Genomic DNA, 21082 nt, shown 5'->3' with positions numbered 1-21082 from the left:
TGCTGTTTTAAGGCCACTTATGCGTAGTTTACCGTGAGTTATGCACATTTACTCACACAACTCTCATTAGCCTTGCTGCTTTCATAGCACCGACGCTTGTTTCCACTCTCCTTCTTTCCGGTCGACTCCTCATTCCATGCACCGGCCAGTCTGCTTGCTAGGGTTGTAGTAACCTCGTCGCAACTTGTTGCATCTGTGTGACTACATTTAAATAAAATAATCAGACTCACTCGAAGGCTTTAGTTCACACGGGCACAGCCACTCCGTTTTTTTTTTTGTTTTGTTTTTTTACTTTTTACCACAGCAAAACATATACATGCGCATGGCAAAGAACCAACAGAAAACACAGCACAGGGCAGTGCTTACCCACAAGAAAATAGTACCACATGACACAGGCTTTTTGAGTTGAACTCTGAAATGTGCTTTTGTGTATTTTATTAAAAATACACAAAAGCACATTTCAGAGTTTTAGACTAATTTTACTGAAAAAGAAAGTAAAGAAGGAGTTTTTTCATCCAGTTGCCTAAAAGGTGGCGTGATTGGGAATGTGCAGCAGCTTTGGGGGAGACCAGGTGACAAAGACATGGTAAATGGACTGCATTTATACAGCGCTTTTCCATCTGCATTAGACACTCAAAGCACTTTACAATTATGCCTCACATTAACCCATTCACGCAAACACAGTCACACACCGATGTCAGGGTGCTGCCATGCAAGGTGCCCACTACACACTGGGAGCAACTAGGTGATTAAGAACCTTGCCCAAGGGCCCTTAATGATTTTCTGGTCAGGTTGGGATTTGAACCGAGGATCTTCTGGTCTCAAGCCCAATGCTTAACCACTAGACCATCACCTCCCCATGCCTATATGGATATAAACATGCAGAAACTAACAAAGACAAAGTGACACAAACCCCAAGGACTTCTGGGGGTGAGTAGAAAACAAACATACTAAAATGAAACACCAAAACAGAAGGTGAAAAACCCAAAAACCAAAGAACAAAAGACTAACAACTAAGATGGAACTCAAAAAAGGCTAATGTGTGCAACCACAGAAAAACAACATGACATACAGATAAAACACAGACAGGGGACAGACCACAAAGACAATTAACACAAGGGCAAAAGACACAAACAGGGGACAGATCACAACACCCATCAACACTCAGTGCCCACACCATGAGCTTCTGTACCAGAGGGCACCAGTTAGCTACAGCCAGAGAACGCAGGCCCTGACGTCACTCCAGACCACTGCACTGCACACTGATTGCTGTGGAGAGTGTTGTGTGAATGAAAACACCAACATACATATGAAAAAGGTTGCTTAGTAAACGCCTGTCTATCATTATCTTCCAGTATCCATCATAAGGTAGAGAAATATTCACAAAGAGAACAGAATGCCTGCATCTTGACACCTTTGCACCTGTTCCTGTCTGTGTCTGCAGGAAAACCCATATCTCTGTAGTGATGAGTGCGATGCATCCAGTCCTGACCTGTCTCACCCACCACAGCTGATGGGAGACAGGGAAAGAGGTGGGCTCATCACTTACTGGCAGACAATCACATGGTCCAGATACCCTGATCCACTTTTGGCCAACGTCACACTGTCATGGAACAAGAGTTTTGAGCTGACTGATGACATCACTGTGACATTCAAGTATGGCCGTCCAACTAGCATGGTTCTGGAGAAATCCCTGGACAAAGGTGCCTAGTAAATTCATGGTTTGTCACCAATGAAACACAAAAGCAGTGATAATTATTTTTTTCAATAATTTTCACACAATATCATGTCCATTTATTTGAAATCCTTACACTATGATTTTGCAGTTAAGCTTTAGAGCAAGTTGCACTCCAACTATCACAACACTTCATACTGTCAGGTGCCGAGGCGGTGTGCCACAAAAACGGTAGGACACAGAATGCAGACTGACAGGCATGATGTGGGAATAAAAGGATGACTTTATCGTAGAAGCAGGCAAGGGTACGGTACACAGGCAGTCAGGCAGCAATGCAAAAGCACAGACAAGGGACAGGCAAAAACGCAGTCAAAAAACAAGCAGGTTTCAGAAACACGGAGACACTAATAACCAGGGCTGAGGCAGAGATGAAATCCAAGGCACAAAAGAGGTCAAAGCATGGTAAAGCTGGAATGATAGATACAAGAACTAACAAACTGGCAGGGAAGTGAGGGCTTAAATAACAGGTGGTGTAATTAGTGGAACAAGACGCAGGTGTTGGTGAAGGTTCTGGAAGGAGGTGTGGTCCGGTGAAGCAAAGAAGGGAGAAGAGAGTCAAGAGAGTGCGGTGAGACAAAAGCAAAGCGAACTGGGGCAAGGTAACAGAAAAACCAACAGTGCAAAATGTGACGTCCCCAACAAACAATAATTAACGTGAACAAAACAAAAGGGGAAAAAACTAGGAAATAATGTGACTAAACTAAAAAGTGGGAAACAAGAAGATCAAAGATACGAGGGCTGTGATAAAAGTATCCGACCTTATTATTGTTTTCAAAAACCATATGGATTTGAATCACGTGTGATTACATCAGACATGCTTGAACCCTCGTGGGCATGCGAGAGTTTTTTCACGCCTGTCGGTTACGTCATTCGCCTGTGGGCAGTCTTTGAGTGAGGAGTCGCCCACCCTCTCGTCGATTTTTTCATTGTTTAGGAATGGCTCAGAGACTGCTGCTTTGTTTGATCAAAACTTTTTCAAAAACTGTAAGGCACAACTGAGTGGACACCATTCGATAAATTCAGCTGGTTTTCTGTGAAAATTTTAACGGCTGATGAGAGATTTTGGTGTGTAAGTGTCGCTTTAAGGACGGCCCACGGCGCCTGACGGCGATCTGCGCTCCAAGGCAGTCTCGCTGTTTCAAGCTGAAAACTTCCACATTTCAGGCTCTGTTCACCCAGTAAGTTGTCAGAGAACAGAGAACTTTCAGAAGAGCTCGGGATCAGCAGTTTATTCGGACATTCCACTGTTAACAGACATTTTGTAATGAAAGAACGTGCGGGCAGAGTTGCATGTCGGGCCGGACCCGACCGCGGGGGGTCGTGACAGGAAAAACACCTCCATTGGAAACCTTAATGGACAAGTTGGAACATGCCCAGCTGTTAAACAATTTCTCAGATACTTGCTTGCTGAAAGCCATTAAAAGCCGCCTGAATTTTACAAATGGTTTTCAACATGGTGTTTTTCATGTCGCGGCGCAGACGGATATGCCACGTTGTCACGGATCCGACTCTGCAAATCCGTCCGCACGTTCTTTCATTACAAAATCTCCTTTAGCAGTGGAATGTCCGGGTAAACTCCTGATGCCGGCTTCTTCTGAAACTTCTGTGTTCTCTGATGACGTCCTGGGTGAACAGAGCCTTAAATTAGGATGTTTTCAGCTCGAAACAGCCAGACCGACACCACCTCCGACCGCGCCGCGCCGATCCGCTTTGTGGGCTGTGCTTAAAGCAAAAGAAACTCCACAATCTCTCATCAGCCGTTAAACTTTTCACCGAAAACCAGCTGAATTTCTCAAATAGTGTCCACTCGGATAGCCCTCACAGGTCCTGAAAAATTTTTGATAAAGCAACGCGCGCCGTCTCCAGCGGCTTCTCAGACAAAGAGATTCCGATGGACGGGGTGGAGCACTCCTCACTCAAGGCCTGCCCATAGACGAATGATGTCACCGACACGCGTGAAAAAACTCACGCATGCGCGAGAGAGTTCAAGCATGTCTGGTGTAATCGCACGTGATTCAAATCCATATAGTTTTTTTTTTAAATAAAACTGACGGTTAGTTTTATCACAGACCTCGTAATAATCGAAACTAGAACAGAACTGATAATGATTAAAGTATAAACGTAAATGCAATAACTGATAGGATGACAACATAAACTATGACTCAGGAGTCAAACTTGACTTAGGAGTCAAGATGGCGGCCGGTGTGGTCTTTGGAGACGCCGGTGTAGCTGCAGTCCTTGTCACTTAAGTTCTGCTTTCAAGTACCTCCTGCTATATGGTCACTAGCCAAAAGCCGAGAATTTACAACTCGCCGTCCTCGAAAGTGCTCAGCGGGTGGACACTCCTGTTACTTTCTGGGAATTTACACTGGTCCCCCAGTCCAGTCAGCGATACAAAGTTAACAGGCGCGTTAGCACCACTAGCAGCTAGCTCCGGAGAGGCAGCCCACGACGGGGTCGCGCCGAAGGCTACGTGCCCAGCAGTCCTGCGGCCCCCACCTCCAGCGGAGCTAACAGGAGGGTTAGCACCGCCAACAGCTAGCATCGGAGAGACGGCCCATGATGGGGTTGCGCCGAAGGCTACGTGCCTAGCAGTCCAGTAGCCCTCACCACCAGCGGAGCTAACAGACGAACTACTACCGCTTACAGCTAACATCGGAGAGGCGGCCTACGACGGGGTTGCGTCGAAGGTTACTTACCCAGCTGTCCAGCGGCCCTCACCACCAGTGGAGATAACAGGAGAGTTAGCTTTGTTAGTCCGGAGAGGCGGCCCTTAACGGGGTCGCGTCGAAGGCTATGTGCCCAACAGTCCAGCGGCCCCCAACACCAGCGGAGCTAACAGGAGAGTTAGTACCGCTAGTAACCAACACTGGAGAGGTGGCCCTCGACGAGGACGCTCTGAAGGCTACATGTCCCCTAGTCTATCAGTCTTTTCAATCACTGCTATGACCCGGAGCTTGCAGCGAAGGCCGACGGGTTACACTCGGACTAACCTCTTCTTTCCCGGCAGTATCCCTTTCCACACACACCATTCTATTTCAGCAGTGGGTGACTGATCTTAAACATAGTAAGTCATACAAATCTAAGCATATTTCAATGTCGCTGGTAGGCAATACAACTGCTTCTAGACTACTGTTATTTATCTTGTTATTTATTGGAAATGTTGAAATTAACCCAGGTCCTGACTCAGATGTATTTATCCCACTTTTTATGTATTTTTTAAGTTATTATGTCAACTTTTATACACTTACTAGTGCTGGAATGTACACATCTATCACAGAATGTACACGTACAAACCTATCATTCTCTACTCCCACTCTGTTGCACCACTGTGCCCCCCTCATAAAACTGGACTCTGCTCCTGTACTTCCCTTTTTTTATAGTACAGAACCAGGTCCCAAACCAAAGAAGGGTAAACGAGTTTGTCATTCCAGGAAAAATCCCAAAACTTTATACCAGCTTAGTAGAAGCAAAGGTCTCAAAATCTGTCATCTTGCACCAAAAATAGATGAACTGAAAATTATACTAGCACAAACTAAAGCCCATGTAATGGCAATCAGTGAATCCTGGCTAACACCAGAAATTCCTGATTCTTTTCTCTCCATTGAAAACTATAGTTTATATCGGAAAGACCGTATTGGTAAATGTGGAGGTGGAGTGGCGCTCTATGTAAGTCAAAATTATGTGCACTCCATATCAAAAATTGAAACTGCTTCGGAGTCACTGCAGCTAGTTATAAATTTTACAAATCAACATGCAATTACAATTCTAGTAACGTATAAACCTCTGAATGTAAATCCGAACCTTTATGTGTCTCAACTCTCTGATTTATTAAAATTAGTGAATACAAAGCAATTGATTGCACTTGGAGACCTAAATCTGGACTGGAATGACAGCTCATCTAAACCATTAAAGGCTCTTGCAACCAAACTTGGACTTACTCAGTTAATCAAAAACCCAACTAGAATTGGAAAAACACGCAGCTCTGTGCTTGATCTCATCTTTACTTCTCAACCCTCCAAATTTGCTCTCTCTGGTATAGTAGAAACTGCTATTTCTGATCATTTCCTTACATATGTAATCAGGAAAAAAGCCAAGAATCCAATCAATCAATCAATCAATCAATTTTTTTATATAGCGCCAAATCACAACAAACAGTTGCCCCAAGGCGCTTTATATTGTAAGGCAAAGCCATACAATAATTACGGAAAAACCCCAACGGTCAAAACGACCCCCTGTGAGCAAGCACTTGGCGACAGTGGGAAGGAAAAACTCCCTTTTAACAGGAAGAAACCTCCAGCAGAACCAGGCTCAGGGAGGGGCAGTCTTCTGCTGGGACTGGTTGGGGCTGAGGGAGAGAACCAGGAAAAAGACATGCTGTGGAGGGGAGCAGAGATCAATCACTAATGATTAAATGCAGAGTGGTGCATACAGAGCAAAAAGAGAAAGAAACACTCAGTTCATCATGGGAACCCCCCAGCAGTCTAAGTCTATAGCAGCATAACTAAGGGATGGTTCAGGGTCACCTGATCCAGCCCTAACTATAAGCTTTAGCAAAAAGGAAAGTTTTAAGCCTAATCTTAAAAGTAGAGAGGGTGTCTGTCTCCCTGATCTGAATTGGGAGCTGGTTCCACAGGAGAGGAGCCTGAAAGCTGAAGGCTCTGCCTCCCATTCTACTCTTACAAACCCTAGGAACTACAAGTAAGCCTGCAGTCTGAGAGCGAAGCGCTCTATTGGGGTGATATGGTACTATGAGGTCCCTAAGATAAGATGGGACCTGATTATTCAAAACCTTATAAGTAAGAAGAAGAATTTTAAATTCTATTCTAGAATTAACAGGAAGCCAATGAAGAGAGGCCAATATGGGTGAGATAGGCTCTCTCCTTCTAGTCCCCGTCAGTACTCTAGCTGCAGCATTTTGAATTAACTGAAGGCTTTTCAGGGAACTTTTAGGACAACCTGATAATAATGAATTACAATAGTCCAGCCTAGAGGAAATAAATGAATGAATTAGTTTTTCAGCATCACTCTGAGACAAGACCTTTCTGATTTTAGAGATATTGCGTAAATGCAAAAAAGCAGTCCTACATATTTGTTTAATATGCACTTTGAATGACATATCCTGATCAAAAATGACTCCAAGATTTCTCACAGTATTACTAGAGGTCAGGGTAATGCCATCCAGAGTAAGGATCTGGTTAGACACCATGTTTCTAAGATTTGTGGGGCCAAGTACAATAACTTCAGTTTTATCTGAGGTTAAAAGCAGGAAATTAGAGGTCATCCATGTCTTTATGTCTGTAAGACAATCCTGCAGTTTAGCTAATTGGTGTGTGTCCTCTGGCTTCATGGATAGATAAAGCAGGGTATCATCTGCGTAACAATGAAAATTTAAGCAATACCGTCTAATAATACTGCCTAAGGGAAGCATGTATAAAGTGAATAAAATTGGTCCTAGCACAGAACCTTGTGGAACTCCATAATTAACTTTAGTCTGTGAAGAAGATTCCCCATTTACATGAACAAATTGTAATCTATTAGACAAATATGATTCAAACCACCACAGCGCAGTGCCTTTAATACCTATGATCCAAAAGGTCATGCTAGTCATCCAACTGTGACCAAAGTACTAAACTCTAATTTACCACGATTAAACGAAGAGATTGACAATATCGACTGGTCAAATGAAATGCAACTTAGAAACCCTGATCAAATCTTAATTAATTTTCATGAGAAAATCGAAACTATAATTACAAAATATACAACTGTCCGAACGATAAAACAACGGCAAAATAAATTACCTTGGATTAACTCCCAAATAATTAAACTTCTTAAACAAAAAGCTACATCTTTAAAATAATATGGAAAAACCAAAACACCAGAGAGTAAATATCAATTCAGGCAAATTAGAAATAAATGCACGGCTGAATTATACAAATCCAAAATGACATATTTTCAAAACTTAATTGTTCAAGCTGGCTCAAATCCAAAAACGATATGGCAAGTACTTAACAACATAACAGGAAACAATAAAAAGAATAACTTAAATAAAATTCAAATTAATATCGATGGTAACCTTGTCACGGAACACGAAAGGCTTGCAAGTGCTTTTAATGATTATTTTATATCCTCTGTAAAGGAGTTATCCTCTGTCTTCACATCTCCTGATGTTACAACAGTGCAGACAGGTCTTCAACCTTTGTTCTCCTTTACAGAAGTCTCCCAACAAGAGATATCTGCCACTTTTCAATCCTTAAACAACTCTCACACACGGGATGTCACTGGCTTAACAATGAACTTCCTGAAGACACACTCTGAAAGCTTTGTAGCTTTGTTTCACCATCTGATCAATTTATGTATTAGACTCTCTGTGTTCCCATCTTCCCAGAAAACTGCCCTGATCATTCCCATATTTAAATCAGACAGCCCTACATGCATTTCAAATTACAGACCAATAGCTATACTTTCAACAATATCAAAATTACTAGAAAAAACTCTGTATAATCAACTTATCAGCTTCCTGGAGAAAAACCACCTGCTCAGTGACTCTCAGTATGGTTTTCGGTCCAAACGTTCCACTATGTCTGCTCTTCTGCTGTTCACTGAACATATACGCTCTGCTTTAAACAAAGGACAGGTTACAGGTGCAGTTTTTATAGATCTCCGTAAAGCATTTGATACAGTAAATCATCTAATTTTACTAAGTAAACTTCAGTCCTTTAAGCTGTCCCAAAGTGTGCTTGACATGATTACATCCTATTTGAGTGGCAGGTCTCAAATAGTCAAAATTGGTCAAACTAAATCTCGTCCTCTTAAATACAATATCGGTGTACCACAAGGGAGTACTCTTGGTCCATTACTGTTTCTTCTTTATATTAATGATCTTCCACTTATATGCAATTATTCTAACGTTTTATTGTATGCAGATGACACTGTACTCTTTTACTCCGACTCAAACCCCAATTTTGTAAATGCTAACTTGTCATCTGATCTCAAAACACTCCAAAATTGGCTAACGGATCACCACCTTAGTATTAACATCAAAAAGACAGAATGTATGTATTTTCATTCCCCCAGGAAGCAACTCCAAATGTGCAACACAATCATGTTCTCCGATTACAAACTGCACAAAACAACAACAACCTATAAATATCTTGGTGTGCTCTTGGATTCTCATCTTAATTACAAAGAACATGTCAACTCTCTGACCAAGAAACTGCAACAAAAACTGTATGTCTACAACAAAATCAGACCATATTTGACAACCTCTGTTTCTCATACGTACCTCCATGCTGTAGTCCTCTCCTCTATCTCCTATTGTTTGCCTATATGGTCTCTCACCACAAATGATGTTCTTGATCCTGTGGCTTGACTGTACAACAGAGCTTTTAAAATTCACTGTCAACTTCCAGGTTGGACCCACCATTGTATAGCTCTGACCAGATCAAATGCCCTGACCTTCAACAACTATATAAGCAGTATGGCTATTAGATTCTATTTTCAGTTAAAAAACTTCAACCTGCCACCAGCTCTGTTGGCTCTACTACCAACTACAAACTCTCAAAGGAGCACCAGATCAACATAAGCAGAACAGCTCCAAATCCCTTCTTATAAAAACACTTATGGACAAAGATCATTCTTCTACATCTATACTAAGGTGTGGAATGATATCCCTCTGGGCACTAGAACTATCAGCTCAGAGATACTATTTAAAAAAACTTACAGAGACAATTTATTGAATAGTTATTTGTGTAACCACTGATCTACCTTTCTCACTTGTCTGATCATTTTATGAACGTGTGCTGTACATGTTAGGTTTATTGTCCACATGATTGAATGAAATGATTGTTTGTGTCTAGGTTTACTTGTAAAACAGGAACCTGCTGTAAAACAGTTTTAACTGAGTCAGGCCTGGGGTAATGTGCAATTGTGCTTTTAACCTTTTTCCTGTATAATAAATGAAATGAATGAATGAATGAATTACTACACTGAAATGAATGAACCGAACGACAAACAGAGAATGCAATAAATCACAAATGGAACATAATCAGATAAGAAACACTGAAGATAAATAATAACCAAAACCTGTGACTAAAGCATAATGCAATAAATGTGAAAAACTAAACTAAACTAAGACTGAACACAAAATTAATTATAACAGAAAGTAAAACTCGTGACTACCAGAACACAACCAGAATAATAAGACACAGAACATAAATAAGAAACAAAACCAGAGAATTACATCACATGAATCAATCAAAACAAATGGGCAAAAAGGGGAGACAGGTGCCGACGGGACAACTACAAAAACACGACCCGGGCCGGGGCAAATCCTGACACATACTTCATTTACCCAGAAGTGACACATGCTGCAGGAATGGCAGCAAATGCTGTTACCTGATAAGATGACTGTTTCATTCAGTGCATCATATTCTACTCAGTGGGCTGGAGAACCATTTAAGGATTACTGGGAGTGCCCTTGCGTGGTTGATGTCATACCCGACCAGTCATTCTCACTGTGTCTTGTACAGTAACACTACCTCTAACCTTAGTGACATGAAATTTGGGGTTCCACAGGGGTCCATCTTAGGCCCCCTGCTTTTCTCCCTTTATATAGCAAACCCTTGGGCACATATTGCAGCACTTTGGGATTACCTTTCACTGCTATGCTGATAATACTCAGTTATACATGCAGATAACTGCTGGTAAGCTCATCCACATAAAAGCCCGTCCAGGGGGCATCCGGAAAAGATGCCCGAGCCACATCAACTGACTCCTTTCGACATGGAGTAGCAGCAGCTCGACTCCGAGCTCCTCCCAAGTGACAGAGCTCCTCACCCTATCTCTAAAGGAGCGCCCAGCCAGCCTGCGGAGGAAACTCATCTCGGCCGCTTGTACTCGCGATCTCGTTCTTTCGGTCATGAGCTAAATCCCATGACCATAGGTGAGGAATGGAACGTAGATCGATCGGTAAATCAACAGCTTTGCCCCCCTACTCAGCTCTGTCTTCACCTCGACGGTCCGATACAGCGACTGCATCACTGCAGATGCTGCACCAATCCGTCTCACGATCTCACGCTTCATCCCTCCCTCACTTGTGAACAAGACCCCGAGATACTTAAACTCCTCCACTTGAGGCAAGGACACTCCACCGACCTGAAGAGGGCAAAGCATCTTTTTCTGGTCGAGAACCATGGCCTCGGATTTGGAGGTGCTGATTTTCATCCCGGACGCTTCACACTCGGCTGCAAACCGCCCCAGTGCACGCTGAAGGTCCTGATTTGACGAAGCCAACAGAACCACATCATCCGCAAACAGCAGAGACGAGATTCTGTGGTTCCCAAACCAGACCCCCTCTACACCCTGGCTGCGCCTAGAAATTCTGTCCATAAAAATAATGAACAGAACCAGTGACAAAGGGCAGCCCTGGTGGAAGCCAACATGCATTGGAAACAGGTTTGACTTACTACCGGCAATGCGAACCAAGCTCCTACTGCGGTCGTACAGGGACCGGATAGCCCTTAGCAAAGGACCCCGGACCCCGTACTCCCGGAGCACCCCCCACAGGGTGCCCCGAGGGACACGGTCGAACGCCTTCTCCAGATCCACAAAACACATGTGGACTGGTTGGGCGAACTCTCCAGTGTGCCGTGACCAGGACGAAAACCACACTGCTCCTCCTGAATCCGAGGTTCGACCATCGGTCGAATTCTCCTCTCCAGTACTCTGGAATAGACCTTACCGGGGAGGCTGAGGAGTGTGATCCCCTATAGTTGGAACACACCCTCCGGTCCCCCTTCTTAAACAGAGGGACCACCACCCCGGTCTGCCAATCCAGAGGCACTGTCCCCTATCACCATGCAATGTTGCAGAGGCGTGTCAGCCAAGACAGTCCCACAACATCCAGAGACTTAAGGTATTCAGGACGGATTTCATCCACCCCAGGAGCCTTGCCACCGAGGAGCTTTCTAACCACCTCAGTGACCTCGGCCTGGGTAATGGATGAGTCCGCCTCTGAGTCCACAGTCTCTGCTTCCTCTTCGGAAGACGTGACGATGGGATTGAGGAGATCCTCAAAGTATTCCTTCCACCGCCTGACAACATCCCCAGTCAGGGTCAACAGCTCCCCACCCACACCGTAAACAGTGCTGGTGGAGAGCTGCTTCCGCCTCCTGAGGCATCGGACAGTTTGCCAGAATCTCTTCGAGGCCGACCGATAGTCCTCCTCCATGGCCTCCCTGAACTCCTCCCAGACCCGAGTTTTTGCCTCTGTGACCGCATGGGCTGCGGCACGCTTGGCCTGCCGGTACCTGTCAGCTGCCTCTGGGGTCACACCTACCAACAAAGATAAGTAGGACTCCTTCTTCAGCTTGACGGCATCCCTTACTTTCGGCGTCCACCACCGGGTTCGGGGATTGCTGCCGCGACAGGCACCAGAGACCTTGTGACCACAGCTACTAGCGGCCGCATCAACAATGGAGGTGGAGAACATGGTCCACTCAGACTCCATGTCTCCAACTCCCCGGGATCTGGGAGAAGCTCTCCCGGAGGTGGGAGTTGAAGACCTCGCTGACAGAGGGTTCCGTCAGTCGTTCCCAGCAGACCCTCACGATACGTTTGGGCCTGCCAGGTCTGACTGGCTTTCTCCCCTCCCAGCGGGTCCAACTCGCCACCAGGAGGTGATCGGTCGACAGCTCTGCCCCTCTCTTCACTCGAGTGTCCGAGACACGCCCAGTATGGTGGAGCCGGGGCCCCACCCTGGAGCCAGGCCTGGGGTTGGGGCTCACACGCAAGCGCCTGGTGGTCGGGCCTTAGCCCATGGGGCCCGGCCAGGCTCAGCCCGAAAGAGCGACGTGGGTCCGCCCTCCTGTGGGTTCACCACCTGCAGAGGGGGCCATGGGGGTCGGGTGCAGAGAGGATTGGGTGGCGGTCGAGGGCGGGTGGCCCGGCAGCCCGGTCCATGCTCACAGCCCCTGGCTGTTGGGACATGAACAGAAGAAATATTTGGGAAAATAAAGTCAGCCATGTGGGAGCTTTGCAAGGTAAATTTATTGTTCAGTCCCATGTAGGGATGGGAAATTATAAGATTTTATCGGTATCGATACCATTATTGATTCCACTTATCAGTCCGATTCCTTATCGATTCCCTTATCAATACCTCTTGTGAATTTTCTGTGTAATAAAAGTAGGCTTTACAGATTTTCTGTGTCAACAACATTTTATTGAGTCTTAAAGTAAATAAATATGAAATTGGTCACTGGATCCTTAAACTCTGGACATATTAAACTCTACATGGTGGATCCTTGATCTCTGGTCATAAATAGAAATAAACATAATCTGTAGTTTTTGTCAAAACCATTTCCTTTCAGACATTATTGGCATGAATGTCTTTCCATACATCTGAGCTGAGCTCTTGCAGCTGGCTGTGCTGCACGTCAGGATGTGATTCGTAAAGAATGCAGGACATCTCATTTTGAGAGGAAAAAAACTGTTTGTAGAAAGAGGTGTCATTTTATTTAAAGCTGCAATTCGTTTTGAAGTTATTAATTCTGACTGGACTCTGTCTCGGCAGAGAGCCGCACAGCATTTGGAGCTGTGCCAATGGAACGGATGACGATTCTCATTTCTTGACTGCAGCAAGACAAGAGTCCCAGTTAGTGACTTTAATCCACAAAAAAGTGACTTACAATTGACATATTTTAATGGCTTTGAGAGGGGTTAAGGAGCAGACTTGCTGTTTCTGAACAGCAGCGAATCAAAGAACCAATGAGCCAGCAGATCAAAGCATGGCTTCATTCGTTCACGCTTCAAACTGGAGTCATGCTGCAGAAACGGTTGATTACAGACCCGCTGCAGGGTCTGCAATCAATGGCTGCTCTGAATGACCGATAAGGGAATTGTTAAGCACAAAGGCTATTGATGTCAGTGGATCGAATCATTTCCCGACCCTAGTCCCATGTACAGTAAAACTCACTTAAACCGTCATTGTAAAAAACAGATATTCACAGTCACGGGACAAAAAAAAAGTCCCAAAGTGTATTGTTTTCCATGTAATAAACACTGTATATAACGGATTTTGTGGAACGGATTTTTCACTCACATCAGATAAAATGTCTCGTCCGATCACAATGTATTTCCATTAAAACCCCGAGCAGTCTGGACGTGCACAGTAACAGAGGTACAAATTAAAGTTCAGCTCTGACACTCGCTGATTTGTGGAAAGTGGGACCGGAGTCATTTCTGTGATTAAAAGACTGACCGATTAGTTTTTTCAAACATGTTCAGATTTGGACCTGCAGCCTGATGTCCACCTGTTAAATCAGACACAAAAGGCTGTGATTCGACACTTTTCTGCTTTTACGCTTTCATATTTTAATAGTTTTTACAGCGCGCACGCTGATAAATGGATCAGAAAATTCTGCAACTTCACAGCACGAAGTTGGTAAAAGAGGAAATTGTTCAGCTTACCTTTGATTTGGAGGTGATGATTGTAGAAAGAAAAGCTTGTTGAGGGTCAAATTAGTCCAGAAAAAAGCAAAATCCCGAGACTGAGAACTTTAAAACATGGAGTTACAGAGCTGCAGCTGCATAAATCAGGCTTTAAATTAATTAAATAAATCATCATAAATTGTACATTTGATAGCTTAACTATTTTTACATTTATTTTGATAGCACCTGAACCTGGATGTGTTGCTGTATGTGGTTAAATGATTTAAAATATGTTGAAAGCATTAAAGGTTCATGTAGTCGTTCAACGCAGTTGGAACCAAAATGGCACCATGATCTGAGTTGATGCTACTCTCCTCAATCAAGGGAATCCAGCCTTGGCTCGTGTATCATACATCACACTGACAAAGTGAGGAACCTTGGGGTAATTTTTGAACCTACATTGTCCTTTGACCTCCACATTAGAGATATTACGAGGACTGCTTTCTTCCACTTGTGAAATATAGTGAAGATTCGTTATGGCTGATGCTGAGACCCTGATCCATGCGTTTGTCTCTTCTAGATTGGTCTACTGCAATGTTCTATTTTCTGGTTTACCACAGTCCAGCATTAGGGCTCTCCAATTGGTTCAAAATGCTGCAGCCAGACTTTTGACACGAAGCAGAAAGTTTGACCACATTACACCCATTTTGGCGTCTCTTCACTGGCTTCCTGTCCCAGTGAGATCAGATTTTAAGATTCTGCTACTATTAATTTCAGTTTCAATTTATTAATTTAAATAGCGCCATCTCACGACAGTCGCCCCAAAAACTAGTCTATAAAATTGTTCACGGACTGGCACCTCCCTACTTATCTGACCTAATTAAACCTTACGTTCCGGCCCGTGTTTTACGTTCTCAGGGTGCAGGACTACTTTGTGTCCCTATGGTGAATAAGAAGTCTGTGGGTCACAGAGCTTTCTCTTATCATGCCCCTGTTCTGTGGAATGATCTCCCTGCGTCAATAAAACAATCAGATTCTGTGGAGACTTTCAAGTCCAGACTTAAGACGCACTTATTTTCCCTTTTGTATGGCTAGCATACTGGCATAGTATAATTCTATGCTTTTTACTCTTTAATTAATTTTATTAATAAACGGAGCGTGCCGTGCCCTCAACTTTACCTAAATTCTGGGTCTTATAGTGAAGCTTAGGGCTAGTGGCCGGCGATCACCTTAGTATTTCTTCTGTTTTCTTATTGTTTAATGCTGACAAATTATGCTGTATTTGTTGTCTTTCTGATGTCTGATTCTGCTTTTCTCTGTTTAAGGTGCAGCTCCATCCACAGATGGGTGTGCTGGAGACCCTCCTGTCCTGTGCACCAACAGCATTTCCTGTATATTTGTTTTGTGGATTGTTCTGTAATTTATGTCTGTATCATGGCCCAAGCAGAGGGTCACCCTTTGAGTCTGGTCTGCTTGAGGTTTCTTCCTCAGAGGGAGTTTTTTCCTCACCACTGTTGCTCTGGGGGTTAGTAAGGTTAGATCTTACTTGTGTGAAGCACCTTGAGGCAACTCTGTTGTGATTTGGCGCTATATAAATGCAAATAAATTGAAATTGAATTGAGTTATTTGGACATAACAAGGGGCGGTATGCATGGCTGAAAAAGAACACAGCATTCCAAGAAAAACACTTGCTACCTACAGCAAAATTTGGAGGTGGTTCCATCATGCTGTGTGGCTGTGTGGCCAGTGCAGGTACTGGGAATCTTGTTAAAGTTGAGGGTCACATGGATTCCGGTCAATATCAGCAGATTCTTGAGAACAATGTTAATAAATCAGTCACAAAGTTGAAGTTGCGCCGGGGCTGGATCTTTCAACAAAACGACTCTAAATACTGCTCAAAATCTACTGAGGCATTCATGCAGAGGAACAAGTACAATGTTCTGGAATGGCCATCTCAGTCCCCAGACCTGAATATTATTGAAAATCTGTGGTGTGATTTTAAGCGGGCTGTCCATGCTCAGAAACCAACAAACCTGAGATGTTTTATAAAGAAGAATGGACCAAAATACGTTCAACCAGAATCCAGACTGTCATTGGAAGCTATAGGAACCATTTAGAGGCTGTTATTTCTGCAGAAGGAGGCTCTACTAAATATTGATGTATTGTTTCTGTGGGGTGCCCAAATTTATGCACCTGCCTAATTTTGTTTAAATAATTATTGCACACTTTCTGTAAATCCTATAAACTTCATTTCACTTCTCAAATATCTCTCAAGGCGGGCGGTTGCCAGACACCAGGAGCAGCTGGAACCGTGAAGCAGACTCCCAGACTTGGTTTAGGCGTGTGAGTAATCACGGTCTTTATTCCATGCTCAGGTTCAGCACACAGGTGATCAGTCATCGGAGCAGAAGCACAATATGAGTTAGGCAAGAATGCAGACATATTCAGGCAGGGTTCAAAGGCATGAGCAAACACAGTTATCAACGGTGATGCAAAAAGGCGTGGTCGAGGAGAACAGAGCAAAACATGGTGCACGGCAAGGCAAGAAATCAGGACAAAATACAGAGGCTGGGATGTGTGCATAGAGTGACAACAAACTGACAAATGTGTGGTGGCTGGGTGGAGATTAAATAGGCAGATGATAACAAGGTGCATGTGAAGAATAATCTAGAAGGGGGTGTGGCTAGTGAACAAAGAGTATGGATGGGACAAGATGGTGAGGAAGGGAGTGCGCAAAGTGGAGTGATGTAATAGACAAAGCTATGTGAACAGGTGCCAAGAGCGTGAGTAAGTGGGAACACAAAGCAGACTGGAACAAAGTGTGACAGCAGGGCACAAAGCTAGTGGAGTGATGTGACAACACACACAGAGATGTGAGAGGGATGAGGACAGAGCAGATGCAGGGCGTGGAGTGAAACAGAGAACTCAAAGGGGCATGAGGAAAACCAGGCAACTATGAACAGAACATAATATAACTGGAAGCAGGCATGAGCATGAGAACTGATCGGAAACATAAATACTGGAGCAAAACAAGGTTATGAACGAACTACAAGAAAAAACAAACTACAGGAAAACAAAAAGCAAAACTGGAAAACTAAGCATAACTGATGACAACAAAATAAACAAGTGATAACCTAATAAAACTAAAAGAGCATAATAAGAGATAAATACTGAAACTACGAGGTCTATTAGAAAAGTATCCGACCTTATTATTTTTTTCAAAAACCATATGGATTTGAATCACGTGTGATTGCGTCAGACAAGCTTGAACCCTCGTGCGCATGCGTGAGTTTTTCCACGCCTGTCGGTTGCGTCATTTGCCTGTGAGCAGGCTTTGAGTGAGGAGTGGTCCAGCCCCCTCGTCGGATTTTCATTGTCAGGAAATGGTGGAATGATTTTGGCTTTTTTTCCATCAGAATTTTTTCAGAAACTGTTAAAGACTGGCAGCTGGAAACCATTAGAAAAATTTATCTGGCTTTTGGTGAAAATGTTACGGGTTTGGTAGAGAATAAGGAGTGTTACTGTCGCTTTAAGGACAGCCCCCAGCGGCTGTGGGGTGCGCCGCGCTCCGAAGCCGCCATCGACAGGCTGAACGACCATTTCATTTCTGAACGGATGGCTGTCTGGATCCGTGACCATCGTGTGCCATTTCTCTGGTTATCACAAGAGCTGGACATCAACCATTTTCAGGCAGATTTTACTTTTAACAAGAGATTTTGTCATGGAAAGCCAAGCGGAGGCTTCACGCGTCACGATGGATTTGCTACTGGAGCGACACAAAACCACCTCCATTTTGGTCTCACAGGACGGCTTTGAGATGGCGTTCAGACAGCTGTCGGTGGTTTTTCCATCGAGTGATTATCCGAGAAATTGTGGATGTGCCTGGACATGCCAGAACATGTCCCGTGAGGCTTCATCATGGCGTTGCTTTGCGCCATGCGACACCGCCGCGACACGCGGAACTCCTCCGCACGTCTGTCTCAATGTGCCGAAAAAGTGCTGATGTCCACGTCTTTTCACAATTCCTGTGCTAGTCAGATGACGTCCCGGATAAAACACAGCGTCCAGTTTGGAAATGAACGGCACATTCCACTGTTACAGGAGTTTTTGTCATGGAAAGAAGAGCGGAGGCTTTGCGCATCTTGGCGGTGCCGCATGGCGCAAAGCAACGCCACGATGAAGATGTTCTGGCATGTCCAGGCACATCCACAATTTCTCGGATAATCACTCAATGGAAAAAGCACTGACAGCTGTCTGAACGCCATCTCAAAGCCGTCCTGTGAGACCAAAACGGAGGTGGTTTTGTGTCGCTCCAGTAGCAAATCCATCGTGACGTGCGATGCCTCCGCTTGGCTTTCCATGACAAAATCTCTTGTTAAAAGTGAAATCTTCCGGAAAATGGTTGATGTCCAGCTCTTGCGATAACCAGAGAAATGGCACACGATGGTCACGGATCCAGACAGCCATCCGTTTAGAAATGAAATGGTCGTTCAGCCTGTCGATGGCGGCTTCGGAGCGCGGCGCACCCCACAGCCACTGGGGGCCATCCTTAAAGCGACAGTAACACTCCTTATTCTCTACCAAGTCTGTAACATTTTCACCGAAAGCCAGATAAATTTTTCTAATGGTTTCCAGCTGCTTGTCTCTAACAGTTTCTGAAAAAATTCTGATGGAAAAAAAGCCCAAATCATTCCGCCATTTCCTGGCAATGAAAATCCGACAAGAGGGGTGGACCACTCCTCACTCAAAGCCTGCTCACAGGCGAATGACGCAACCGACAGGCGTGGAAAAACTCACGCATGCGCATGAGGGTTCAAGCTTGTCTGATGCAATCACACGTGATTCAAATCCATATGGTTTTTGGAAAAAATAATAAGGTCGGATACTTTTCTAATAGACCTCGTAAACAGAAGTCGAGTAAGAAAACAAGGTGGTGAAACAAACCATAAGAAAAGCAGAGACAAAATACTAACAGAAAACAAAACCTGACATTAAGCACAACAAATGTTACAAATAAGAGAAACTAAATAACCAAGTGATGAATTAATGAACAATAAATACACAACTGACTAAAAAACTAGAACAGACCGAAAGGCCAAAGTAAAAAGTAACAAAGAAAACAAAGCGACAAATCAAAACAGAACAGAGAATAATCACATAATGAAAATAAAATAACTAGTACATCAAGGGGCATGTGAAGGGGAAAAAAGAAAGAGGGAAACCCAAATCAAACCCCAGATCCGGCTGAAATCGTGACATCACTGTGTTTGTCTGCTATATGATATATTTAACTGAAATTGCTGATCCAAACAACCAGTGATTTATAAAGGAAAATGATGGAAATCATCAGGGGCACAAACTTTTGCATACAACAGTATAACGAGCTGTTGTATATAATATGTTGATACACACATACATTGCTGCACATCCATTGTGTTGGGATTAAGACTGGTGTGAAAATGAATATGAAAATCGTGATTTCATTTATTGATTTATGTTGTGCTAATTCTTGTGGCCATGTGTGTCGGTGTTTCAGGCCTGACGTGGCAGCCATATCAATACTATGCTGACGACTGCATGGAAGCATTTGGCATGACACCGAAAAGCATCTTGGACCTTGCACCAAGCAACCTGACACGGGTTATCTGCACAGAGGAGTACTCCCGTTGGGTTGGGGTCAAGGTATAGAGCTTGATTCAGTGCTAGTCATACTGGTCATCCTGACAAATCTCTTGGTACAGGTACTAACACCTGTAAAAGTCATCCAACCAGTTCTGAAACACTGTTTTCTCACTCACTCATCTTCAACCGCTTATCCAGGATCGGGTTGCAGAGGCAACAGCTCTAGCCGGGGATTCCAGACTTCCCTTTCCTTGGCCACATTGGCCACCTCTGTCACGGGGATCTTGAGGTGTTCCCAGGGTTTTCTGTGTTTCATAAATGTGTTTTTATTTGATTCATGTCATATTTTGTTCAAAGTAAATCTGATTAAAAAAACATCTTTCAATGCAATGCTGGTGCACATTACCAACGATGTTACCTGGGGTCATCAGGAATTTTGTGTCTTTCGAACATCATACACCTTCACCCAGGTGACTGGGCTGGAGTTGATCAGATGCCAGCCTGTGGACCAGGAACAACCCACAGATCTGCCCTCTTCAACCAGAGCCATCAAGATGCTTTCTTTACTGCGTTGTTGGTGGAATGAATGGTGCTTCATCTTTCTCCCATCATTCCCAGGACAGTGTATTCTTCGCAAAGGGGTTGATTTGCAAAGCTCTGACAGCCAACCTCCACAGGCCAACATCTAGCGCTCCAGACTTTACTCTGGCAGTTCTTTAGTTCATCATACTCCTTTCTTTTTTTTTCTTCCACTCATTAGCCTCCTCCACCCAAATCTCCCATGGAACAGTAAGCTGCAGCATGATTACTTACTTCAATGAATCAGACCACAATACAGCATTTGGCCAAAAAGTAACTTCAGTTTCAATTTATTTTCATTTATATAGCGTCAAATCACAACAAAGCTGCCTCAGGGTGCCCCACACAAGCAATGTCTAACCTTACCAACCCCCAGAGAAAGCACAAAGGCGACAGTGGCAAGGACAAACTCCCTCCGATGACCTGAGGAAGAAATCTCAAGCAGACCAGACTCAAAGGGGTGACTAACCCCCCGCCTGGGCCACGCCACCAACACAATTCACAAAACAATCTACAAATTGAATATACGGGAAATCCTGCAGGTGCACAGGACGGGAGGGCCGCAGAAGTAGACACCACCCCCATCCCCGGATGGAGCCACACCTCAAACAGAGAGAAAAAAAACAGAATCGGACATAGGAAAGACAACAAATACTGTGTAATCTGTCCACTTTAAGTAACAAGAAAAACAGAAGAAATACCAAGGCGATCGCTGGC

The 21082-nt window shown here is 44.0% G+C and overlaps 1 protein-coding gene across 1 annotated transcript; it reads left to right on the top strand.

Moving 5' to 3' along the window:
• Positions 1-1440: 1440 nt before the first annotated feature.
• LOC117509910 (netrin-G2-like) lies at positions 1441-19921 on the top strand. Its single transcript, XM_034169527.1, has 2 exons — positions 1441-1703; positions 19701-19921. Exons 1-2 carry the CDS (start codon positions 1514-1516, stop codon positions 19850-19852), a joined length of 342 nt encoding a protein of 113 aa, XP_034025418.1. The 5' UTR covers positions 1441-1513; the 3' UTR covers positions 19853-19921.
• Positions 19922-21082: the final 1161 nt, after the last annotated feature.

Source organism: Thalassophryne amazonica, chromosome 5 (genome assembly GCF_902500255.1).
Source record: "Thalassophryne amazonica chromosome 5, fThaAma1.1, whole genome shotgun sequence".
In the NCBI taxonomy this organism is placed as follows: Eukaryota; Metazoa; Chordata; class Actinopteri; order Batrachoidiformes; family Batrachoididae; genus Thalassophryne; species Thalassophryne amazonica.
Note: the sequence above shows the minus strand (reverse complement) of the source record. Positions and strands in the feature narration are given on the sequence as shown.

What these genes read in the sequence shown, in the direction of transcription:
- LOC117509910 (XM_034169527.1), top strand. Translation starts at nt 1,514, where the DNA reads ATGGGAGACAGGGAAAGAGGTGGGCTCATCACTTACTGGCAGACAATC. An exon ending in GGAGAAATCCCTGGACAAAG is followed by an intron (nt 1,704 to 19,700) that starts GTGCCTAGTAAA and finishes TCGGTGTTTCAG; the next exon opens with GCCTGACGTGGCAGCCATAT.